Raw genomic sequence first — 27,270 nt, forward strand, 5'->3', positions numbered from 1 at the left:
CGAGGTAAGTCATTAAGCATGTAGTTGGTATTATTTCAATGGTCATAATGTTATGTATTGATGCTGAATGGAATGAATAAATATACATATATATATATATATATGCATGTACGTATGTGATGATGAAATTGTTGAATGAAAGAAAAGAGGTAAGATATACTGAGTTGTTGATCTCGGTACTAAACGTGCGGGATAACCATTTATGACCATGAGATTGGCGCTAAGTGCGCGGGATTAAATTGTACAGCACTAACACCATGTTTGGTTGGGTGTATTGGCATAGCCAATACACCCCTAATCGGTGGGTCCCGCTTAATCCCTCTCTAATACTTTGTTTGGTTCAGTGTATTGCTATTACAGGTCTAATACACTACTGATCTAATCCCCAAAATCTACCGTTTTCTAATCCCTTCCTTGAGCTCAGATTAGGTGCTGCTTCAATTTTGGTCCCTGTTTTACCCTCCCGATTCATGCTTCTGTTTTACCCAAAATCCACGTTCTGTTTTTTCCTTCTACCTTTCTTCTCCACTCTCCTCACCGTCTTCTCCTCTAACATCCAGTGTGTTCTGCTCCTCTAACAAATTGTGACAGCCAGTAGTAATTCAAGTAATCGACCAACAATCTTCAGGCAGGCGGGAGATTAGATTAAATTTTCTTTTAAAAAAAAATGGCGGAACCGATGGAGATTTCTTTTTCATCCGGATCTCTCAATCTTCAATCAATTCGCAGGTATTTTCTCTCTTTTTAACACAGTGAAGTAAAATTTTTATACATAATTTTCTAAAATTTAACTTTTGTTTTTAGCCGAATGAATGACCTCTCAGAGATTCATAATAGCAATAAAAATGATGTTGGGACTGAAGCTCTCTCCTCGGATTCGGAGAAGCTGCTCAAAGACTGCAGTTTTCATTTCCAGGTGATTCTCAAAATTTTTTTTGTACATTCTTACAATTTAGGGTTTTGTTGAAAAAAAACTTGGAGAGTGGATTTATGCAGAGTAAAGTGAAGCAAATTATTGAAGAGTATTCTGACGTGGGTTTCTTAGGCATTGAAGATTTAGGTATGTTTCCTTTCAGCTTTTAAAATTTTTTTTGGTTAATTTTCTTAAAGTATATTGCCTATATGTATGTACAATTGAACTTGAACAGAATACCCATTTGTTTTTCCCCCTTGGGTTGGTGTACTTTTTTTTTCAAGACCTTTAATGGAGTATTATTACGTTTGGGAGAGGTTATCTTATTAAGTGGCAACTTCTTTGACTCGTTTTAGTCTTTGGTCAGGTTGTATTGATTTTAGTGATGAAGTTGGATTTTTTTCTTTCTTGTGGAAAATCTTTGGGTTTGGTGGAATATGAATTTAAAAAGGTTTTTAGATAATGATAAGGTCTCTGATATGGAATAGAGTGGATGGTTTAGGATCCATTTAAATTTTTTGATGCTCTTTTGGATAACATGTCCGATATGTAATTATTGGAACAGTGTGTCTGTGCAATGCAAGTATTTTACAAATTAAAAGAATTGAGGCAAAATGCAACATCATTTGAAAAGGAGTGCTAAAAGATGAATACCTAGCTCATCATAGGAAAATATCTCTTGGTAGCAATGCGAGGTTGTGTTGATACTGGATTGATTCTTTTTTCTTAATTATTCATAAGATAAATACCTAGCATACTTGAAAGAGGAGCTTAATCAAGTGGAGGCTGAAAGTGCTAAGATTTCTAATGAAATTGAGGATCTTTCAAGAAATCATATTGAAGGTGAGACTCCATCAACTTAGGTTTGAATTTCACTTGCAATTACTCTTAACCTCTCTTCTGCTGATTTATCTTTAAGTACTTTTTTACAGAATCAAATATGCCGGAAGACAATCTTGAAGGCTTGGAATGTGCATTGGATTCTATTGCATCTCAAGTTGGTTCTCCTATGTTATTTCATTTTGAAATCAATTTGGAAGTCAAACATCAATAGTTAGCTTTTTCACTTTTTTATTGTAGGAGAGAGAAGAAGAGGATCCATGCTTTGACTCTTCTATGAATGGTGAAAATCAGTTAAATCTGCTAGATGCAAATGAAGGGCAAAAGTTTGAGGTTCTTTTGTTTGTTTTCCCTTGCTTCTTGAATACTACATTAGATTTAAACTGATAGCTGAACTTTAAGAATTGTAGCATTGGTTTCTCGCTCTGTAAGCATCTTTACAAGAATCTCTTTTCTTTGGTGACTTCCTAAGTTCTAACTTCCTTATAGATACCTCAGATGTTTGGTATACTCAATTAGGATATTAATTATGTCTATATGCTAATAATGTACGTTAAATTCTTTGAGTTGTTAATGGTACCATGCATTTTACTTCATTGAGCATTCAATTTCCTTCTATATATGTGTTTCAGATTTTGGAGCTAGAGAGTCAGATTGAGAAGAACAACTTAATTTTGAAGTCTTTGCAGGATCTTGATTCTACATTCAGAAGGTAGTTTGATTATTTTTTTCCCTTTAATTATACGTATTCTATACCATTTACCTTTTACCAACTATGTCCTTTTCTTTTATTTTTAGATTAGGTGCCTTAGAACAGATTAAAGATGCATTGACAGGCTTGAAAGTCATTGGCTTTGATGGAAACTGCATTAGGCTGTCGTTACAGACATATATTCCAAAAGTAGAGGGTGTTTTGTGCCAAAACATGAGTGAGGATATTTCTGAGCCATCTGAAATGAATCATGAATTGCTGGTAGAAATTGTGGATGGAATCATGGAGGTCAAGAACGTTGAAGTATGACTGACTATTTTCTCAAAAGTTACTATAATATATTTCCTCTTTGGATGAGAAATTTCATTCATTAGTTTCACTCCATGTTCTCTTTTTGGCTCTAGTTAAACAGGCATTAGAAAAGCTGTATTTTCTTCTGAAAGAAGAATCATATTGGTTCTTCATGTCTTTTTGTTCATTTGTATTGAAATGCTCGTTCATGTATCTTTGATGTTCAGATGTTCCCAAATGATGTTTACATAGGCGATATAGTTGACGCAGCAAAGTCTTTCAGGTTTGGTTTTGCAATTTCTCTGACTTAAAGGCTGAATTCTAATTATCCTATTTATTTTTGCTTGCATGTGTGCGCGTGTAGTGGTAGAAGGCCATTAAAGGGAATGTAATTTGTCAGTTTTTATACAGACTAATATATTGAACCCATGTGTGATTTTTTGAAATGCAAGTCTTCTGAAGGACAAGCTACTTGTTTCTTTCAGTTTTCAATGTCTTAGTTTCGATACCTAAGATTACCTGAATCTCTTTTCTCATCCTTTCTGCCATCTGCTCTAAATAGAGTATAAAACCTTACAACCCTCTTTTATACATCTATTTATCCATCATTTAGAGGCTATTATCAAATTATGGTCCTATCATATTAATTCATCCTTTAGCAACCAAAAATCTTCATTCAGACTTGCAGTTTTTTTTTATCTAGTGCAGCAACCTGCTTTCCCATCTTTTGGCTCATTTGAACCTTTAACTTCCCATCTTTACCTCCATATTAGGTCCTGTTTTACAAGGCAATCACCATTACGCATGAACTTTATTAATCCTTGTTGTTTTTGTGCTAAAAGTACTGTTCACACTTCACGGTATTTAGTTCCTTCTCCCTTTTACTGAGCTGTTTGTGTTATTGCTCTCGAAGTCATGCCAGCATACAAAGCAAATGATCCATCAAAATAGGTTTTGAAACCAGTCCATTGTTCTTTTAAACATGCAAAACAATATAAACAACCTCAAATTTAGCACAACTCTAGGAGAGTAATTTCAATGGAATCTAGAATGCAGAATCAACTGCAATGCAAATGTAAGCTTCAGCATGCTAATACTACTACTGAAATTGCTTCCTATTGAGACAATCAACCTGAACTTTTCACTTTCACAAATGGATAACCAATAAACATAAAATGCACACAACTTAGAATTTTAAGGCTATTTTCAGTACCCACATTTTTTTCTAGAAACCCAGACAGAGACACTAGATCAACCAATCAAAAGGGTACCTAATCGATCCCAAATATTCGATTAAGGGAAATAAAATTAAATCCGATTCGCAAACTATAAATTGGGTGAAAGCTTCTCAGTTGGTTCTTAATGCTATAGAAATCTTGAAACAGAAGCTGGATGCAGTTCGCCTGTCTGAGGATACTGTGGAAGCTGATGATCAGTTTGGTGAACTAGGTGCCCATATGCAAGGAGGATGATCTGCTTGTAATTAAGAACTAGCCATTGACATTTGTAGGTTTCAGAAAAGGCGTGTTTACATCTAACTAACTACCTTTTGTTTAAAACTCTTGAGATATTTTGGGTAGAACAGACTACTTGTTTTCCTCGATGAAAATTGTCAGCTATATGCCATCTGTTTTAAACTTAAAAGCCAGCAAAGCATGGACTAGCAAATCTTACTTGTTTTGAACCGATACAGTTGAAACTAAATTTTACTTAATTTATGTAAATCTTGGCGGTCCAAGAATTCTCTTATCAACTTAAACATGAAACAAGCCAAAATAATACAATGACACGTTTAATAATCGTCTTCCTTGGCACGTATGTTTGGAACTCGGATTGAGTGTTTATGCAGATTATAATTCTCAAGTTATATTTTGATTTTAGTAAATTCATATAAGAACATTTTATTATTAAGAATTTTATGAAATTATATATCATTATTAAATTATATTTAATATTAATTATTTTAAATTGTATAAATTCATATAAGAAAATTTATTATCAAGAATTTTATGAAATTATATATTATTATTAAATTATATGTAATAATAATTATTTTAAATTATACAAATTCATATAAGATAATTTATTAGTTATAATTATTTTAAATTTTATTAAATCATATATTTTAATTAAAATATATTTAATATTAATTATTTCAAATTATCTTTTATAGTATCATATATTATGATTTGAGTAAATTCATATAAGAATATTAATTATTAAGAATTTTATTAAATTATATATTTTAATTATAATATATTTAATAATAATTATGTTAATTTATATTTTATAGTATCATATATTATGATTTGAGTAAATTCATATAAGAATATTGATTATTAAGAATTTTATTAAATTATATATTTTAATTAAAATATATTTAATAATAATTATGTTTAAATATGATTAAATTATTTATTATTGATAATAATAATATTATTAAAATTTAAATAACAATAACAATAATCATTTACCAAAACAAATTTATGCTAAGGGTATTCTAGTCATTTTAGTTTTTTCCATTATGCTATTACACCTCTATTCCATTCAACCAAACACAAGATTACTATTACGCCTCTATTCCATTACATTCAACCAAACAGTGGATTAGCTATTACACCTCTAATCCAATACACCTCTAATCCCAATACACCTCTAATCCAATACACCTCTAATCCAATACAGCGAACCAAACGCACCCTAAGTGTGCGGTTTGACTATGTTGCACTAAGTGTGCGAAATGAATATGATGCACTAAGTGTGCGAATTGATCATGCGGCACTAAGTGTGCGAGTTTGACTATGTAGCACTAAGTGTGCGATTTGATTACGTAGCACTAAGTGTGCGAGTTGATTATATATAGCACTGAGTGTGCGGGCTCAATATACATTCGTGAATCATTATGGACACTATGTGTGCGACACTATTGAGTCGATCGCGGACAGCGGATCGGGTAAGTGTCTTGAGTACATGGCTAATAGGTGCTATGCTTATACTTGGTGTTGAGCGGTAAGTTGAACCTATGTGACAAATATACTTGAAGTCACGTACATAAAATTTATCGTAGAATGGGTGAAAGGCCGTTTTGTTGTTTGATTGTAACGAAAATAAATTGATTTATGAAAATGCTTCAATGTCCTATTGATGAGTATATGGATTGTGAATGCATGAATTGATATGAAATTGAACCGATAGGTTGGAGGAACTATGGTATGGTTGGTATGGATGGAGTAAATTGTCTCGTTCCATTTTGTTTCCTCTTGTGATAATGTTATTGATGGATGGTAGTACATTGCTTATGACTTACTGAGTTATAAACTCACTCGGTGTTTCCTTGTCACCCATTATAGGTTGCTTGGACTCATCTATTTTCGCGGGGTCAGGCCGTCATCGAAGTCATCACACCGGATAGCAAGTTTTGGTACTTTCTTCTTAGTTGGCTTAGAAGAACATTTTGGCATGTATAGGCTATTGTGTTGTGTTTGAACTTTGGTATGTAAACTTTTAGCCATGCGAAAATGGCATAAATGTTCGGTTGGGTTTGGTTTCATAACGTTAGGTCGTGAATTTTGATGATTTGACCTTTTTATGCCATATGTCATGGTAAATTGTTTTGGTGTTAAAATTTATGATATGGCAGTAATGTAGTAGGGAGAAGTTGACAATGATTAGCCTTGGCATGGTTAGTCATGATCATAATTTGTGATATGCATGAGGAATTATTAGTTGAATCAAGGAGTAAACATGAAGTGGGCATGGTTGCCTTCGTAACAGATGCTGGCAGCAGTAGTGACATGAGATTGAAAAATCACTAAAAATAGTAGGAATGGAATTGATTGATGAATAAATTATTTAATCGAAGCTCGATGAGTCTATTTTCATATAGAAGTAATGAAAAGATCATATGGACAGTATGTTAAGAGAAAAATCAGGTTCTCGTGGGACAGGGCCAGAACGGTTTCTGGATTCCCTGCTCCGACTTTGGAAATTCATTATAAATTAACCAGAGATAATTAGGAGTCTTACCATATATGTATAGATTCCTCTCTGAGTCTAGTTTCTATAGAAACAAACGGCATCAGTATTGAAGTTCTGTGCAGGGAGATATCCAAGTCGTAATGGGCAAAGGTCAGTGTAGTCGACCCCTGCAACTTGGGAGACTTTGACTAATAAACTGTACTAATTGGCCCAACCAAAAATTCTAGAAAAAATTACATAGATGGGCACATGAGTCTAGTTTCTGGGAAAAATTACGAAACTGATTTTCGAGTTACGAAACTCAAGATATGATTTTTAAAACGACTAGTACACAGATTGGGCAGTGTCTGGAAAATAAATTTTGTAAAGGGGTTAAAGTCAGTTAACACCCCGTGTTCGACTCCGGTGTCGGTTTCGGGTTCAGGGTGTTACATTTTATTGGTATCAGAGCTATGGTTTAGTCGGTTCTAGGACTACCATAGCGCGTACGAGTTTAGCTATACATGCCGAATGTTAATGTTTAAATGTGTGATGACTTCTGACGGTTGAAATGTTTTGTATTGATTAGTAAATGGACCCCGGTGAAGAAAGAACCCTAGCGGATGACGTTGAGAGCGTAGCGGCTGCTCCTGCACAAGGGACGCCGCCTGTTGAACCTCAGTCATCTGCGAATAATCAAGGTGAGGGGGCTAAACAAGCCTTCTTTACCATGATGAATGAGTGGGTCGCGCAATATGCCCGAACCAACCCGGCTGTCCAACAATTCCCAAATTTGAATAATCCACCCCAAGAGCCTGTAATGCCATCAGTCGCTGATCCTGTGAGGCTGAGTAAGCCACCTGTAGACTTGATTAGGAAGCGTGGGGCCGAGGAGTTCAAGGCCATAGTAACTGATGATGCCGAAAGGGCCGAGTTCTGGCTTGATAACACCATTCGGGTGTTCGATGAATTGACATGCACACCCGATGAATGTCTAAAATGTGCTGTATCTTTGTTGCGAGACTCAGCCTACTATTGGTGGAGGACCTTGATTTCCATAGTCCCGAACGAGCGAGTAACTTGGGACTTCTTTCAAACGGAATTCCGGAAGAAATTTATTAGCCAACGGTTCATTGATCAGAAGCGTAAGGAGTTCTTGGAACTCAAGCAAGGCCGTATGACTGTATCTGAATACGAACATGAATTCGTAAGACTTAGTAGGTATGCCCGGGAGTGTGTAGCTGATGAGGTTGCTATGTGCAAAAGATTTGAGGAAGGATTGAATGAAGATTTAAAGCTACTAAAGGGTATTTTGGAAATAAAGGAATTCGTAACACTAGTCGAACGAGCCTGCAAGGCGGAAGAACTTGGAAAGGAGAAGAGGAAGGCTAAATTTGAAGCTAGAGATTATCGTAAAAGATCGACGGGTAAAGCTCCGTTCTCAGCTGTAAAGAAGTTCAGGGAGGACATTAATAAGTCGAGGGCGAATGCGGGAATTTCCATCAGGGCAAGACCATCGATGGGCTCCCGAGCTACTTCGGTAGCTAGTGTGGGCAATAATCGTCATGAGAAACCTGAATGTCCCCAATGTGGAAGACGACACCTAGGTGAATGTTGGGGCAAGTCTACTAGCAGGGCCTGTTACGGATGTGGTTCGAAGGACCACCTCATTAGAGATTGCACGGAGCTGGATGAGAAGAATAAGATTCAAGGTGCAAGACCTAGTGGAGTGACATCTAGAGGTAGACCACCGAGAATTTTAGGAGGCAGGGGTGGTAGTCAGAGGGGGGCTTCCGATACGGCCGATCGAGCCGAGAACCGTACTCCTGCTAGAGCATATGCCATTCGCGCACGAGAGGAGGCATCCTCCCCCGACGTCATCACTGGTACCTTCACTCTCTTTGATACTAATGTGATTGCATTGATTGACCCTGGTTCTACTCATTCATATGTATGCGAAACCTTAGCAACCAGTAAGACTCTACCTGTTGAGTCTACTGAGCTCGTAATTCGAGTATCAAACCCTTTGGGTCAATGCGTACTTGTTGATAAAGTGTGTAAGAGATGCCCTCTAATAATCCGAGAATCCTGTTTTCCGGCTGATTTGATGCTTTTGCCGTTTGACGAGTTTGATGTTATTCTTGGTTTGGATTGGTTAACCGCGCATGATGCGGTTGTGAATTGCAAAAGCAAGACTATCGACTTGAGGTGCGCAAATAACGAAATAATCCGAGTTGAGTCTGCGGACTTAAGGGGGTTGCCAGCTGTAATATCAGCAATGTTGGCCCAGAAATATGTAAGGAAAGGGTGCGAAGCATACCTCGCATATGTACTTGATGACAAGGAGTTAGAAAGGAAACCCGAATCGGTGCCGGTGGTCTATGAATACCCGAATGTCTTTCCTGAAGAGTTACCGGGCTTGCCACCTGTTCGGGAGGTAGAGTTTGGTATTGAGCTTGTACCTGGAACTACGCCTATTTCGATCGCTCCGTATCGTATGGCACTAACCGAGTTAAAAGAGTTGAAAGCTCAGTTGCAAGAATTGACGGATAGAGGTTTCGCTCGACCGAGTTTCTCACCTTGGGGTGCACCAGTATTGTTCGTGAAAAAGAAGGACGGAACCATGAGGTTGTGCATTGATTATCGTCAACTGAATAAAGTGACGATAAAGAATAAGTATCCGTTACCGCGTATTGATGATCTGTTCGATCAATTAAAGGGAGCATCAGTGTTTTCAAAGATAGATTTGAGATCGGGTTATTATCAGTTGCGGATTCGAGATTCGGACGTACCCAAAACTGCTTTCAGAACGAGGTACGGTCACTACGAGTTCTTAGTGATGCCGTTCGGGCTCACTAATGCCCCTGCGGTGTTTATGGATTTGATGAATCGGATCTTCAGGCCGTATTTGGATCGGTTCGTAGTTGTGTTTATTGATGACATCTTGGTCTATTCAAGAGATGAGACCGAACACGCTGAGCATCTGAGGCAAGTGTTGCAAATTTTGCGGGATAAGCAGTTATATGCTAAGTTCAGTAAGTGTGAGTTCTGGTTAAGAGAGGTTAGCTTCTTGGGTCATGTGGTATCCGCATCGGGTATTCAAGTTGACCCGAGCAAAATTTCAGCCATACTTAACTGGAAGCCTCCGAGAAATGTTACCGAATTCCGGAGCTTTCTAGGGCTCACCGGTTATTACCGACGATTTGTCAAAGGTTTCTCGATGATAGCCACACCAATGACGAAGCTACTTCAGAAGGATGTTAAGTTCGAATGGACGGAGAAATGTCAGAACAGCTTCGATCAACTGAAAACTCATCTGACTGAAGCTCCAATTTTGGTGCAACCCGAATCGGGTAAAGAGTTTGTCATTTATAGTGACGCATCCCTACTTGGGTTGGGTTGCGTATTGATGCAAGAAGGTCGAGTTGTGGCCTATGCGTCGAGACAATTGAAGCCACACGAGAGAAATTATCCGACCCATGATCTCGAACTAGCCGCCATTGTGTTTGCATTGAAAATATGGCGACATTATTTGTTTGGCGAGAAGTGCCATGTGTTTTCGGATCACAAAAGTCTCAAATATTTGATGACTCAACGAGACTTGAATCTGCGACAAAGACGTTGGCTTGAGTTGTTGAAAGATTACGAGCTTGTCATTGATTACCACCCGGGAAAGGCTAATGTGGTTGCAGACGCCTTAAGCCGGAAATCTCTGTTTGCTTTGCGAGTGATGAATGTACACTTGTCTGTTCTACCTGACAATGTGTTAGTAGCTGAATTAAAAGCCAAACCATTATTGACTCATCAAATTCACGAAGCTCAGAAAGTCGATGAGGAATTGGTTGCAAAACGAGCTGAGTGTGTTCCGAACAAGGAATCGGAGTTTCAGATTGATGATGATGGTTGTTTGAGGTTTAGAAGTCGTTTATGTGTTCCAAGGAATTCAGAACTCATTCCGATGATTCTGAACGAAGCCCATTGTAGCCGAATGTCAATTCACCCGGGGAGTACGAAAATGTACAACGACTTGAAACGTCGGTTTTGGTGGCATGGTATGAACCGAGACATCTCCGACTTTGTTTCAAGATGTTTAATATGTCAACAAGTGAAAGCGAAACATCAAGTGCCTTCAGGGTTACTTCAGCCGATCATGATACCCGAGTGGAAATGGGACCGAGTCACAATGGACTTTGTGTCCGGACTGCCATTGTCCGCAAGTAAGAAGGATACGATTTGGGTTGTTGTTGATAGGCTGACTAAGTCGGCTCACTTTATCCCCGTGCGTACGGATCTTTCATTGGATAAACTAGCCGAATTGTATGTCTCTCAGATTGTGAGATTACATGGAGTACCTATTTCTATCGTGTCGGATAGAGATCCGAGATTCACCTCACGATTTTGGAAGAAATTGCAAGAAGCTTTGGGTACCAAGCTGCATTTTAGCACCGCTTTTCACCCCCAAACCGATGGTCAATCCGAGCGGATAATTCAGATACTTGAGGATATGTTGAGATGTTGCATCCTCGAGTTCAGTAGTTCATGGGAACGGTATTTACCTTTGATTGAATTCGCTTACAACAACAGTTTTCAATCAAGTATTAAGATGGCACCTTATGAGGCTTTGTACGGTCGTAAATGCCGTACGCCATTGTTTTGGACCGAGCTTGGTGAAAGTAAAATTTTCGGAGTTGATTTGATTAAAGATGCCGAACAAAAAGTAAAGGTAATCCGTGAGAGTCTGAAGGTAGCCACAGATCGTCAAAAATAGTATGCGGATTTAAAACGAAAGGACATTGAATATCAGGTGGGAGATAAAGTGTTTCTTAAAGTGTCACCTTGGAAGAAGGTACTCAGATTTGGCCGTAAAGGCAAGTTGAGCCCGAGATTCATTGGGCCGTACGAAATTTTCGAACGAGTGGGGCCGGTTGCATATAGATTGATTTTGCCCCCTTAACTTGAAAGGATGCACGATGTCTTCCATGTTTCAATGCTTCGACGTTATAGATCCGGTCCGTCACATGTGATTAATCCCTCAGAAGTTGAAATTCAATCTAACTTGAGCTATGAAGAAGAACCGATTCGTATCCTAGCTCGTGAAGTGAAAGAGTTGCGAAATAAAAGGGTTCCGTTGGTTAAGGTGTTGTGGCTCAAACACGGGATCAAGGAAGCAACCTGGGAACCCGAGAGCTCGATGAAAGAACGATATCCAAACCTATTTACTGGTAAGATTTTCGAGGACGAAAATTTCTTAAGTGAGGGAGAGTTGTGACAGCCCAAAATTGACCCTAGTCGGGAAGTGGTTTCGGGACCGCTAAACTGAGTCACCGAAAGGTTTGAATGTGATGTTTATTGTCTAGAATATGTAATCATGAATGTGTGAAAATTTCAAGCTTCGATTTAGTCGATTGCATGTGAATTTAGTCAATAGGACTTATATGAGAAAATTTTAAAATGTGATAGGTCAATGCATGAGGACCTATTAGTGCATGTGGAAGAAAAAGGGGACTTGCATGTCAAATTCCCCCTCCCTAATATGTAGTGGCCGGCCATGCTATGGGTGGAAACATGTCACCAACATGTTGTATTAGTGATGTATGGTAAGGGAAATAAAATATTAAGCATGATAATTAAATAATGAAAGGAAGGGTGATGGAAAAAAAAATAATAATGGTCTCACCCCCTTGTTGCCGTGAATTGAAGAAAGAAAACAAAAAAAAAGTGTTCATTCTTGAACATCCTTGGCCGAATTGAGGAAAGAAAGGAAGGGGGAAGAGCTTGAGAAAATCGGCTATGGTGGTTTGCTAGACTAAGGTATGTTTGATGTTGTCTTTGAGATGCATGCATGTTTTAAATAGCCCATGTTCAAATCTTGAATCTTGTTGATAACATGAGCAATCGGTCATGAGAAAGTGTTCAAGGAATGGTTGTTGTTCATGTTATTTGGATGAGAAATGGTGAGTTTTGTTGTTTCATGTTAAAGTTAGGTGAATGATGATAGAGGAGTGTTTGAACTATAAAAAAAGAATCGGCTACCTTGTTATGAGCTAGGGCCGAATGTGAGTTTGGTTGTGTTTGAATATTACATGCTTGGTAGAATGGTAGATGAAGGTGCCGAATGTATGTTGGATTGATAGAGTCTCCAAATTGATTTTATGTGTGTATGCATGACCGAATATACGTGGTCACATGAGTAAGGAAATGAGTTATTTGATATGTGGTAAAAGTTAAGTACTAAATCGAAGGTTGCTAAAATTGCCATTTCTTTAGCCGAATATGTGCTTGATCAATGATGGAATTGTTGAATGATTAGTTGGGTAACAAAAGAGGCATTCGGCCATCTCTTGAGAGCTTGTGTGATGTTGGGTTTAAAATTAGCAAAGGTAACTTACCTAATGCATGTGCATGTGTGATTAGATTTTTGATGACATGGTAGTTGCATGAGGTTATTAGCCGAATATACTAACATACATATACATGTGAAATTGGATTGTAAATATTTAGCAAGGTGGTTAAACTAGTTAAATTATTGATTTAGCTCAAGGAGTTAAAGGAGGTGAATCGAGCAAAGGCAAAGAAAAGGTTATCGAGTAGCCGAGTTGGAACCGTCTTACCCAACACGAGGTAAGTCATTAAGCATGTAGTTGGTATTATTTCAATGGTCATAATGTTATGTATTGATGCTGAATGGAATGAATAAATATACATATATATATATATGCATGTACGTATGTGATGATGAAATTGTTGAATGAAAGAAAAGAGGTAAGATATACTGAGTTGTTGATCTCGGTACTAAACGTGCGGGATAACCATTTATGACCATGAGATTGGCGCTAAGTGCGCGGGATTAAATTGTACAGCACTAAGTGTGCGGTTTGACTATGTTGCACTAAGTGTGCGAAATGAATATGATGCACTAAGTGTGCGAATTGATCATGCGGCACTAAGTGTGCGAGTTTGACTATGTAGCACTAAGTGTGCGATTTGATTACGTAGCACTAAGTGTGCGAGTTGATTATATATAGCACTGAGTGTGCGGGCTCAATATACATTCGTGAATCATTATGGACACTATGTGTGCGACACTATTGAGTCGATCGCGGACAGCGGATCGGGTAAGTGTCTTGAGTACATGGCTAATAGGTGCTATGCTTATACTTGGTGTTGAGCGGTAAGTTGAACCTATGTGACAAATATACTTGAAGTCACGTACATAAAATTTATCGTAGAATGGGTGAAAGGCCGTTTTGTTGTTTGATTGTAACGAAAATAAATTGATTTATGAAAATGCTTCAATGTCCTATTGATGAGTATATGGATTGTGAATGCATGAATTGATATGAAATTGAACCGATAGGTTGGAGGAACTATGGTATGGTTGGTATGGATGGAGTAAATTGTCTCGTTCCATTTTGTTTCCTCTTGTGATAATGTTATTGATGGATGGTAGTACATTGCTTATGACTTACTGAGTTATAAACTCACTCGGTGTTTCCTTGTCACCCATTATAGGTTGCTTGGACTCATCTATTTTCGCGGGGTCAGGCCGTCATCGAAGTCATCACACCGGATAGCAAGTTTTGGTACTTTCTTCTTAGTTGGCTTAGAAGAACATTTTGGCATGTATAGGCTATTGTGTTGTGTTTGAACTTTGGTATGTAAACTTTTAGCCATGCGAAAATGGCATAAATGTTCGGTTGGGTTTGGTTTCATAACGTTAGGTCGTGAATTTTGATGATTTGACCTTTTTATGCCATATGTCATGGTAAATTGTTTTGGTGTTAAAATTTATGATATGGCAGTAATGTAGTAGGGAGAAGTTGACAATGATTAGCCTTGGCATGGTTAGTCATGATCATAATTTGTGATATGCATGAGGAATTATTAGTTGAATCAAGGAGTAAACATGAAGTGGGCATGGTTGCCTTCGTAACAGATGCTGGCAGCAGCAGTGACATGAAATCGAAAAATCACTAAAAATAGTAGGAATGGAATTGATTGATGAATAAATTATGTAATCGAAGCTCGATGAGTCTATTTTCATATAGAAGTAATGAAAAGATCATATGGACAGTATGTTAAGAGAAAAATCAGGTTCTCGTGGGACAGGGCCAGAACGGTTTCTGGATTCCCTGCTCCAACTTTGGAAATTCATTATAAATTAACCAGAGATAATTAGGAGTCGTACCATATATGTATAGATTCCTCTCTGAGTCTAGTTTCTATAGAAACAAACGGCATCAGTATTGAATTTCTGTGCAGGGAGATATCCAAGTCGTAATGGGCAAAGGTCAGTGTAGTCGACCCCTGCAACTTGGGAGACTTTGACTAATAAACTGTACTAATTGGCCCGACCAAAAATTCTAGAAACAATTACATAGATGGGCACATGAGTCTAGTTTCTGGGAAAAATTACGAAACTGATTTTCGAGTTACGAAACTCAAGATATGATTTTTAAAACGACTAGTACACAGATTGGGCAGTGTCTGGAAAATAAATTTTGTAAAGGGGTTAAAGTCAGTTAACACCCCGTGTTCGACTCCGGTGTCGGTTTCGGGTTCGGGGTGTTACATGGGCCTTCTAGAGGCCCACTAACATAATTAAACCTATGCCAACATTCACAGAATTCCCGAAAATTGGGGCGTTACAAGGGTTCATGTTCAAAAACTTACCCATGTGTGATATGCATGTATTTTGATGTTTAATGGAAGAATATGAAAGTTTGATGTGTGTTAAACATCTTTTACAAAGTGATTTTGCATGAAAACACCTAAAAGGAACCAATTTGTAAAAGTTGTAAAATGGGTAGTAAATATTTGAAATAAAGAAAAACATGGGCTGCTAGGAGTAGGAATATGAATCGGCTAGGCTTAGGTAACAAAAAAATGCATGTATTTCGTTTTACAAGCCTAAGGACCAATTTGTAAATAAGTGAAAAGTTAGGGTAAAAAGGTACTTTTACCAAAGAATGTATTATGGGTCGATTTGAACAATGTATGTATTAAACCAGTTAAATTTGGCATTATAGATTAAGAAAAACGTGATTCGGGTCTTGATCGGGGAAAAAACAAGGTTTACGAAGAATAGGTTCGTTTTCATCATCTAGTACCGAGGTAAGTTCATATACAAATAATGTGATGTTTTGTTACATTTTCAATGCTGGAGTATTATGTGAATTCAAATTATTTAATGCTATTATGAGTTATGCTTTGATTGCTCCATGAGTAAGTGATTGGTATTATGTACATTGAAATCGACATTACGAGCAAGCTTGACAGAGATGTGATATCGAAAAATCCCATTTGAACCTTAGGAATAGTTTAGGATACAAGTGACATGCCACTAGGAACCATGTGATTTATGATCTCATGAGATATGTGATATATGTTTATTTGGTTCCGGGTGCTGGTCTTGTACGTCCTACCGGTGGCTAGGTAGTCCGATATGTGTTGCGGATACCTAATAGCTTGTATGAGCTCGTGTAGCTACGTCCTGACCGACAGCTTGTGTGAGCATATTCGTCAGTAGCTCGAGCATGAGCTTTTATGTGCCATGTGATATGAGGTAGCTTTAGCTACGTATGTGGCACTTATGTGCGAGCCTTCCGTGTATCCAATAGTATTCCGAGTGTTCAACGGGTAAATTATCGAGTAATTTGACAAAAGACCCAAGGGGTAAGTCAATGAGAAGAATGAGTAAGAGATTATGCTATGAGTTGATATAGGTATGTATACCGAACTCATGAGTAATGCTTTGGTATGTGATGAACTTATGACAAGGTTGTTTATGTGATGAGCAAGTTTAACTGATTTGATGAAATACAAATTTATGTTTATTATGTTAAATGTATGTTAAATACTTGTTTAGATAGCATGTTATTTGCATATGGACTTACCAAGCTTTAATGCTTACCCCCCTTCATTTCCATCTTTTATAGTGTCGCCAAGCTAGCTTGGGGATCGAAGGATGTTAGAGACTCGATCACACTATCAATTGGACGTTTGGGTATAGTTAGTCTCAACAATTTGAGTATGGCATGTATAAGGGACTTGGTCATTTTGTTATGTGTCATATTGAATAGCCAAATGAGTTGGCTCATGATGGTATTATGATTAACTTTGTATAAGGCGATGAGATGTGGCTTATATTTGCTTCATGGGTTGTAACCCTAATTATTTATGCATGCATGCAATGTGCTTATGCTTGTGATGTGGTTGGTGGTTGCATGTTGGTAATGGACGTGATAAATGGCATATATGTTTAATGAATGAATTGGGACTAATAGGTATGACCATGTTCATGGTATAATTGAGTAGATTGAAGGTAGGTTTATATGGATGAATAACTATGAAATTGGTGTGGAATGCCATATGAAAGCATGATAGTTTGAGCATGTGATATGTTGACGATTAAAAGTCATGGATTAATTATGATTGTGAGTATTTGAGTGACTAAATGTACTATGTTGCATGCCATCAAAAATGTATAAGTGAGTGAGCTTTTAAGGGTGGCAAATGGCTTGGAAAATAACCTTAAAGTTGTCTACACAGGTAGACACACAGGCATGTGTCTAGGCTGTATGTGACACAAGATCTACCCCATGGGCCTGTGATTTGGCCATGTGTCCCCTGCACTCTAATTTGGCAAAACAGAATGGCCAGTAGTAAACACACGGGCAGAGACACAGTCGTGTTCTCAACTGAGTGAAGGACACGGCCTTAAGACATAGGCGTGTGCCCAAGCCGTGTGAAGTCTCCACTTAATTTTTTGAAATTTAATTCGCCACACGGCCTAAGCACTCGAGCGTATGACTTGGCCGTGTGACCCTATTTGTGTTGATGACGTCATAAACGGAGAGTTACACGGGCTTAGGACATGGGGGTGTCCCAAGCCACACAGGCGCGTGTGACCACAGGGCCTACCCGCATGGGCGTGTGACCCTGTTTCATGAAATTTTTTAAGTTTTCCCAAAGTTTTCTAAAGTACTCGATTTAGTCCCAAATTACACCCGATGCATGTTTTGGGTCTCATAGGCCCATATAAGGGAAAATTTGTATATGTATGAATGAATCTAATTTGAACAAAATTTTATGCCCCGATTTTGTATGTTTGCTTGCGTTTAAGTCTTGTAATGCCTCGTATCCCGTCCCAGCGTCGGATACAGGTAAGGGGTGTTATACATAAGATATATGAATTATTAATCATTGAGAAAATAAATCACTAAGGTCCTTCCCCCTAAAGTAAATGGCCAAAGGGAGAATAATAAAGAGGAGAAACTATTTCTACACTCTCTTAATACTTACTCTAACACAAATGGAATGAAGGATCAATGAACCGATTTGATCACGAATCAAAGGAGACAAAACGATCTAAAAGGTGGATTTATTCGAAAATAAATCCAATGTAAGCTAGAGTTTGAATGAGGATTTAAATTTAATAAAATAAAAATAATAAGCATTTGAAATGAATAAGAAAAAGGGAAGAGATCTCCACCACTGCCGGTGGTGCTACAGTGGCGACAACAGCGGTGAGGCAACGATGACGATGCTACGACAGAAGTGTGGTCCCAGTAGAGGGGCAAAAAAGAAGGTGGGTTCGATCACTTCTTTTAAAGGATGGAAAAGAGAAGAGAATAGAAAAATGAGAAAATACATGGTGATGCGAGATGGTTGTCACAGTGGAGGAGGTAGGGCTTGGTGTAGGGATTGGAGAGAAAATGAGAGAGAAGATACGACAAGGTAGTGAGTCACTGGTGAGGTGGTGGTGGAGCAAAGCTAGCTATGATGGAAGAGAATAGAAAATAAAATAAAAAGGAGAATGAAGGCTAGCCGAAAAGAGATTAAAAAATGAAAAAGGGAGAGGTTGGGGAGGAGCAAATGGTGGGAGGACAATGAGAGGGAAGGTATGCCAAATTGCGTGAGTAAAATGGTGGTCAACCATGAGTAGGTTCATTGAACCTTATACAAGGGATCTGAGGGAGACAAGGGAGTGAAAAAGGGGGATTATGTTTGGTTAAACAAGGAACGTTGACTCACAAAAGATAGAAAGGAATCTCCTTAAACAAGGCATGTATGGGTGGACGGCAAGGGTGTTTTTAGCACATGGGAACTTCACCAAAAATTTAACTAAAAAGATGTTAAAGTGGAGACTTAAACCTAGGACCTCTAGGATAATTTTGGAGCATTTAACCATTAGGTTATTCACTTCCTTGTTTTTAACTTAGCACATAGTAAATAAAAATATGGGAAGACCTTTTCTAAGGGTTTAAAACAAATTTGCACCAAATACAAATTAATGAGCGGGAAGAGTTTTGAACTCGGATCATCAAAGATAGCTCCACCACTATTTAATCACTATAACAGATATTTATTTATTATCAAATATGATAAGGTCATCTAAAAAAAATTTCAGATGTAACCATTCTCGATTCATTAACCCAATTTTTACTAACCCAATTTTTGGGATGTGACATGAAGATACCTTAGAATAGGTTTTACTGCCTTAAAATGTTTATCTAAAGGTCTATGCATTAACTGACAAACTTTGTTGACAGCAAAGGCAATATCAGGCCTTGTGATAACAACATACTGAAGAGCTCCCATGATACTTCTGTACGAAGACTCATCCTCCATGGGGCTGCTTACATGAGCAGACCAGCAAGATGTGACCATACGTGTGGGGTTACCTTTTGCTTGATGCATGTAGTTCTTTCTCAACAAATCATCTATGTATTTCCTTTGAGAAAGAAACAAACCAGTAGAAGTATAAAATAATTCTATACCTAAGAAGTAACTCAATTTTCCAAGATCTTTAAAAGAAAATTTGGAATCCAAGTCTCGAAAAAACCCATCAATACTGATATGTCTGATACCGTTAATAATTATGTCATTTACATAGACAAGAACATACAAGACCATATCCCTTGTCTGCTTAATGAAAAAAGAGGCGTCGTACTTTGACAAAACGAAACCTATAGTGAGAAAATACTCCTTGAGTTTATGAAACCATTCCCTGAGAGCCTGCTTGAGACCATAAATTGCCTTTTTCGGCCTACATACTAATAGCACATCTCCTTTTTGTTACTCAAAACCAAGAGGTTGATGCATATAAATCTCGTTGGAAAGACCTCCATTGAAAAACACATTGTTAACATCCACTTGTCTCAACTTCCATCCAAAAATTACAACCAAGGTAGGTACTACTCGAATAGTTTGGGGCTTAACCACGAGATTGAAAGTTTCATGAAAATCCACAGTAGCCTCTTGCAAATAACGTTTAACCACTGACCCTTGTGTCAAGCTATAGTATCATCAGCATGTTGTTCGAGCTTGATTATCCACTTATAGCCCACAGCTTGGCTATTAGCAAGTAAAGGAATTAAATCCTAAGTGTTGTTCTTCATAAGTGCGTCAGATTCGGCCTAAGCTACCCTAGTCTGTTCAGGACTTACAAATGCTTCTTCAATGGTCATAGACTCACACTCATCTAGAGCCACTAAAAAACTTTAGACTTGAAAATATCATTCTTGGAATGAGTGGTCATAGGATAAATGTTAGTGGTCAGAGATAACCTAGTACTCTGAGTTATCAAGTCTTCCATAGGAGCACTCAAACAAGAAGCAGCTTTGATTGTGGGTGACTGGCAAATTGTCTCGCAAATAGGCGACTGGTGGATTGTCTCACGTATAGGTGATTGCCAAATTGTCTCACGAACAAGTGACTGGTGAACTAGCTCGTAAACAGATGATTGGCAAACTGTATCATGAATAGGTGATTAGCAGATTGTCTCGCAAATAGGTGACTGACAGACTATATCACGAATAGGTAATTGGCGGGCTATATTGCAAATAGGTGACTGGTGGACTAATAAGGACTAAGAGGATTTGTGTTTGACTAGGAAAGGACTACTAGCACAATGATGAGACTGTGGACTAGAAGAACCAACTGCTTTATTCTTGTTAACAGAGATAAATGGAAATGAAGAATCATCAAAACAACATGTCTTGTAACAAACACTCTCCAAGTTGAATCCATACACTTGTAACCCTTTGAAATTGTGCTAAAACCAGCAAAAGTACAAGGCTGAGATTGGTAGTGAAGCTTATGACGATTGTAAGGTCTTAAGCATGGATAATAATAGTAGCCAAACACTTTAAGACGAAGATAGTTCAAGTTCGATTTGTACAACACCTTATGAGGAGATCTCCCTTGTAAAATTGTAGTAGGAAGAATGTTAACTAGAAATGCAATGTGGAGGAAAGCATGTTCCCACAAATGCATAGGAAAATTAACTTGTGCCATCAAGGCTAACCCAGTTTCTACTATATGGCAATATTTTCTCTCAACCACACCCTGCTCCGATGTGTAGGGACAAGTCAATAGATGTTGAATACCCAACGTAGAGAGTACTTTAGTAAAGAAACAAAACTCTCCTCCTCAATCACTTTGAAACACCCTAATCTTGTTGTTGAATTGAACTTCAACAAAATTTTAAAATTGTATAAATTGATCAAGAGCTTTTGACTTGTGTTTAATCAAGTAAATTCAAGTATATCGACTATGTAGATCAACAAAAGAAACATAGTACAAACAACCTTTTGAGGAAACATAAGCAAGTCCCCATAGGTCTGAAATAATTAGTTTAAATGCAAAGGAATATAATGTGGTGGACGTGGGAAAGGGAAGCTTGTGTGGTTTCCCTAATTGACATGCTGAACACACCTTGTGAACTTTAGGCTTAGAAGATTTCGAATTACAACTATTCAACACCTATTTGAACTACTTCATTACACGTGTGGCCAAGTTTCTTATGCCAGACATCAAATGAAGATTAAGAAAACTCAAAAACTAAACATGAACTGCAAATAGGTGAGTGAGGAACAGGTGACCCATGAACTACCTCGCAAACAAATGCATCCTTGTTTGTTGACACATCTAACCAATATAACCCTTCATGCATACTCTTCACTAGCAAAACTTTCCTTGTTTGTCTATCCTTTACAAAACATCAAAAAGGATGAAACTCAAAATAAACATGATTATAAATTGAGCAAAAGATAACAAGTTCTTGCACACTTTTAGGAACATGCAGAACGTTCTTAAGTCGTAACACTCTAGAACCAAAATGATTAAAGGAGGAACCAATATGAGCAATAGGTACACTAACACTGTTGCCCACAATAAGCTTACCAGTACCTATATAATCAATGGCAGTGGGTATATTAGAAAAATCATTACTGAAATGATTCGTAGCCCTAAAATCTGGATACCACTACTGGTCTAAGTTGCAAGTTGAGGTCGAGGCAAAATGACACCCTGATGAAGGGAATGAGTGAGCTTTAACATGCATGGAAAGCATGCACTGGTTACAATCAGAAACACAAAATTGATGGTGATACATGCACAGATAGGGTGAAATTTATTAGATTCCAATCATCAAAATTGCCAATTTACAGGCTTGGGAAACCAGTATACTTTTGATGTATTTTTGGATGAGATCCTGGCATTTCTAGGTTGAAATGTCTCATGGCATTTGAAGATCTATCTCTTAAATTCGAAACGCATTTTGAATCACTCGATTTTGAGTTCAGGAGCTCAAGTTATGACCGTTTTAGTGAAGACTGCGCGAGCAGAATTTCTGAATGGGATTATGATGGGAATTACGAGTTTAGGGCTTTTAATTCGAGTTTAAATCATAATAGGTTTGGGTTTTAGGCTTAATTTTTATTATATATGAGCCCAATATTTATTTATCAGCCCTTATTATTTTTTTATTTTTTTATTCCGAATTTTTGATAATTATTAAGTATTTTAAGTTTAGGAATTGTATGTTAACAAGAAAGTTTAATTTAAAACTACTTCTTGTTTAGATTAAATTAGAGTTCTAGCATACTTAGGAGTTTTATTTAGATTTATTTAGCTAGCCTATAAATAGGCCTTCGCATTGTACACGAAAGAGACAATTCATTATTATTTTATTTATCTTTTGAGTTAATAAATTCTCTCTGAGTTTTTCTTTTCAAGAATTTCTCTTGAGTTTCTTTTAGAAGACTTTTAACAATCTTTTTAGATTGTGGGGATCATCTTCAAACTTTTTCTTGCCAAGGTTTTTATCTTGGAGGGGAAATTAGAGCCGCTTGAAGGGGGTTGTGGATTCTTCGTGTTTCCAAGGCTTCTTAGGACTTCTACACGCCACGTTCTATCTTTCCATTTATCTTCTTTATTCGCTTCCTTAATCTTTGATTTATTATTTTATTTTAGTTATTTGTTTTAATTATTTTATCTAACTTGGATTTAATTTCATTTCAGGTTGTATTGAAAAATCCAAGTTTCTTTCCGAATGTCTAGAGCCCTAAGTCAAATCCGCGACTTTGACAAACTTTACGATTTGCTTTTACATTCATCCTTCTCACCCTTTATCATTTGGTATCAGATTTGGGCGTTTTTGGTGTTCTTTTTAAACTGATTTCATGAAAACAGCCTCAAAACAAATTTTACCCCTACAGTTTTCAGAAAAAAATATTTTTCAATGGGTAAACGATTTTCAAACGATCTAAAATTTTGCAAACTATTTCTTGGCACTATTTAAAGTATCAAAAAATATTTCCCACAAAAAAAAAGTGATTAAAAAAGTACAAAAAAAATAAAATACAAAAAAAAAAAAAAATTCTGTGGGTTGAATTTTTTACCGAAACTTTCTAGATCAAATCTACATTATTTGAGGAGGCTCTAGTTTAAATTTTGTGATTTTTGGAAATCGGGAACACTTTGAACGAGGTTTGTCAAGTTGCTTCGCAGTTTTTCGAGTTTTCGAGTTTCAGCAATTTTCATTGACTCTTAGCCTTAGGTTTTCATTTGTATTTTTTTTCTTTTTACTATTCCTTTATGCATTCTAACACTTTATTGTTTCTTGTGTTAGTAGGTTAAAACACGTTGCACATTCCTGCCTCCGTGCAACAGAATTTTTTGATATCTAGTTGATTTTGGACTCATAATGCTCTTAGGTTTGCTTTGTTAGTTTGATTCTAATACATTCTGATTGATTGATATAGACACTTTTTAAAAGATTCGTAAGATTAATTCTTACCTCATTGAGAATTTGATTTTTGTTTCTAAGTGCATAGCAGTGAGGTTTGCTAAATTTTTCTTTTCTTGAATGTTGTGCTCTTTTCAGGTTTTCATTATAACTCAGAATAATATGAATGGGAAGTTGAGAAGGGATCAAAGGGTTCGAAATGTTCGAGATCAGCAACGTGACACTATTTTAGACATGATCAACAAAAATTTGGATCGTCTAAGTACCAAAATTGAGTGTTGAATCGTAATTGGGAAGATAAGGTTGATCAACCTCGTGCAAATAATGCTCGACATATCTTTCGTGAAAATAATGAGACTTTGGTTAATAATGACCGTATACAACATTTTTTAGATAAACCAAAGTTCAACATTCCACCATTTCGAGGGAAGTATGATCCCGAAGCATATTGTGAGTGGGAATCAAAAATTGAACTTTTGTTTCGTTACTATAAATGCTCGGAAGAGGAAAAAGTCCAATTGGCGACCCTTGGATTTTCAGATTATGCATTGAGTTGGTGGATTCAACTTGGAATTGATCGTCAAAGAAACCACAAAAGGGTAATTGAAACATGGGATGAGTTGAAGCAAGTGATGCCAAAGCGTTACATTCCTTCTCATTACTATAGAGAGGTCTTAACGAGACTTCAACGTCTTGTTCAAGGTAATCGATCTGTTGATGAGTACTTTAAGGAGATGGAAATGATTATGCAAAGAGCAAATATACAAGAGGATAAAGAAACTACCATAGTGCGATTTGTAGATGGCTTGAATGTTTTGATAGCCAATGCTCTTAATCTTCACACCTATATTGATGTTGAGGAGATGATACACAAGGAAATTGAGATTAAACAACAATTTCAGCAACATCAATCTCATCCATTTGGAGAATCACACTATTATCGAGGTACAAGTTCTAATTTTACCTTTAAGAATTCGAAACCTCCTTATGTTACTAATAAGTTGCTGTCAAAACATGCTGTTAAACCATTTGAGTGGAAAAGTAAAGCTCCTACAAAACGTTCTTCTACATATTTCAAGCAGCCCATTTCTACTAATTTTTCACGAAAACATCAAAGAGCTCGTGACATTGAATATGTTACGTGTAAAGGGCGTGGGCACTATAGTCGTGATTGTGCCAACACGAGACTTTTGTTGATCAAAGAAGATGGCGAACTTTGTGAACTGGAAAAAAATGATAATGAGAATTCTTTCCTTGAATCTATAGAGTTAGATGAAATAAAAATGTCATGTTCTTCTACTGAGATTTATTGTACTGAATTGAATATTCATAACACTTGTGAGGGGGATATGGGAAGAGAGGAAAAATCATGTGAAAAGACAAAGAGAAAAGAGACCTTTAGTGATAAAAGTCTACTTAATGGTCCAAATTTGGTGAGTGAAAATCCATATGAGGTAAAATTGCAGAGTTCTCAAGTGAAAAAAGAAAATGAAAGCAAGAAAATACCCATACAAAAGAGAGGAATGATTATGTTTTAACTAACTCTAACTTAAATTTGTTTAGTGGTGTTTCTTTGCTACAGGATTTCAATGATCCATTGACGGACTCTCAATTATATTACTCTACCATCTATAGACAATTTTACTTGTGGGAAAGAGGTAAATTGAACATTTATAATTCTCCACAGGTACTAGAAGGTAAGAAAAGTAATGATACATCAGAAATTGAAATATGTAAGCATCCTTTAAATGTTTTTGATAAGTATGCTACTGATTTTATTTTTCCCTATGACATGCTTTCTCATTGGTCAAGTTTTAATAGACAATGGTTTGAAAGTTCAATTGATTTTATGAGTTTATCTAGGTATTTAAAGTTTAATTATGTTGCATTCAAAAAGTTTATTAAAAAACCTCGTGCATTTGATCTTGCAACAAAATTTTCTACCTTAAACTCTAAATATGAATTTTTACATAAGAATATTAAACTACTTGATTTTTATAATTATGTGAAATTCTTGACTTATCGTTGGAAATTCTTATGGATGACCATGCCTATTAAAAGAAAGTTACAAGTTATTTTTTACTTGAACACTCATGTGTCTAATATTTCTTTGTTTAGTGTTGATGGTTTGTTTTTGAAGGAGAGGTACTTGATCCATGCTGATTTGGGATATCAAAATCATATCTTTGATCCTGGAGATAGTTTTGGCGCACAAGAAAGCTTAGCTAAAGATTCAGGGACGAATCTTCTTGAGGAAGTGGGGAATGATGCAGGTCTCAAGGCACAATTTCAGACCCATGGATATGATGGATTCGCACTACTTCAAGGCTCAACAACAATGTGAATGGCTAAGCAAATCAAATCAGGACTTGATCAAAGACAAGATTCAATGACGAATCTTTTTGAGGAAAGGGAGAATGATACATGCACAGATAGGGTGAAATTTATTAGATTCCAATCATCAAAATTGCCAATTTTCAGGCTTGGGAAATCAGTAGAATTTCGATGTCTTTTTGGATGGGATCCTGGCATTTCTAGGTTGAGATGTCTCATGCCGTTTGAATATCTATCTCTTAAATTCGAAACTCATTTTGAATCAGTCGATTTTGAGTTCGAGAGCTTAAGTTATGACCGTTTTAGTGAAGACTGCGCGAGTAGAATTTTTGAACGGGATTATGATGGGAATTACGAGTTTCGGGCTTTTAATTCGAGTTTAAATCATATTGGGTTTGGGTTTTAGGCTTAATTTTTATTATATATGAGCCCAATATTTTATTTATCAGCCCTTATTATTTTTTTATTTTTTTATTCCGAATTTTTGATAATTATTAAGTATTTTAAGTTATTTAGGAATTGTATGCTAACAAGAAAGTTTAATTTAAAACTACTTCTTGTTTAGATTAAATTAGAGTTCTAGCATACTTGGAGTTTTATTTAGGTTTATTTAGCTAGCCTCTATATAGGCCTTCGCATTGTACACAAAAGAGACAATTCATTATTATTTTATTTATCTTTTGAGTTAATAAATTCTCTCTGAGTTTTTCTTTTCAAGAATTTCTCTTGAGTTTCTTTTAGAAGACTTTAACAATCTTTTTAGATTGTGGGGATCATCTTCAAACATTTTCTTGCCAAGGTTTTTATCTTGGAGGGGAAATTAGAGCCGCTTGAAGGGGGTTGTGGATTTTTTGTGTTTCCAAGGCTTCTTAGGACTTCTACACGCCACGTTCTATCTTTCCATTTATCTTCTTTATTATGCTTCCTTAATATTTGATTTATTATTTTATTTTAGTTATTTGTTTTAATTGTTTTATCTAACTTGGATTTAATTTTATTTCAGATTGTATCGAAAAATCCAAGTTTCTTTTCGAACGTCTAGAGCCCTAAGTCAAATCTGCGACTTTGACAAACTTTACGATCCGCTTTCACGTTCATCCTTCTCACCCTTTGTCAGATGGTGAGACGTGCATGATTGTTGTTGTTGATCATTGAACTGATGGAAATTAATAGACATATGTCTGCCTT

At 36.7% G+C, this 27,270-nt stretch overlaps 1 protein-coding gene across 2 annotated transcripts; it reads left to right on the plus strand.

Moving 5' to 3' along the window:
* The first annotated feature begins 299 nt into the window (after window positions 1–299).
* Window positions 300–3,082, plus strand: LOC121211324 (uncharacterized). 2 transcript variants are annotated; one of them, XM_041084003.1, is made up of 8 exons: window positions 300–729; window positions 825–916; window positions 997–1,060; window positions 1,655–1,756; window positions 1,846–2,086; window positions 2,386–2,465; window positions 2,552–2,768; window positions 2,984–3,082. In XM_041084003.1, the coding sequence occupies exons 5-8, from the start codon at window positions 2,030–2,032 to the stop codon at window positions 3,065–3,067; spliced, it is 438 nt and encodes a 145-aa protein (XP_040939937.1). In that variant the 5' UTR covers window positions 300–729; window positions 825–916; window positions 997–1,060; window positions 1,655–1,756; window positions 1,846–2,029; the 3' UTR covers window positions 3,068–3,082. The 2 variants fall into 2 exon arrangements, with proteins under 2 accessions (XP_040939937.1, XP_040939936.1); XM_041084002.1 differs by having other exon boundaries at window positions 444–729; window positions 805–916; window positions 2,984–3,059.
* Window positions 3,083–27,270: the final 24,188 nt, after the last annotated feature.

The sequence above is a fragment of the Gossypium hirsutum genome, chromosome A12 (genome assembly GCF_007990345.1).
Source record: "Gossypium hirsutum isolate 1008001.06 chromosome A12, Gossypium_hirsutum_v2.1, whole genome shotgun sequence".
Lineage (NCBI taxonomy): Eukaryota > Viridiplantae > Streptophyta > Magnoliopsida > Malvales > Malvaceae > Gossypium > Gossypium hirsutum.

What these genes read in the sequence shown, in the direction of transcription:
- LOC121211324 (XM_041084002.1), top strand. Translation starts at nt 668, where the DNA reads ATGGCGGAACCGATGGAGATTTCTTTTTCATCCGGATCTCTCAATCTT. An exon ending in AATCTTCAATCAATTCGCAG is followed by an intron (nt 730 to 804) that starts GTATTTTCTCTC and finishes TTTTGTTTTTAG; the next exon opens with CCGAATGAATGACCTCTCAG. An exon ending in CTTAGGCATTGAAGATTTAG is followed by an intron (nt 1,061 to 1,654) that starts GTATGTTTCCTT and finishes ATTATTCATAAG; the next exon opens with ATAAATACCTAGCATACTTG.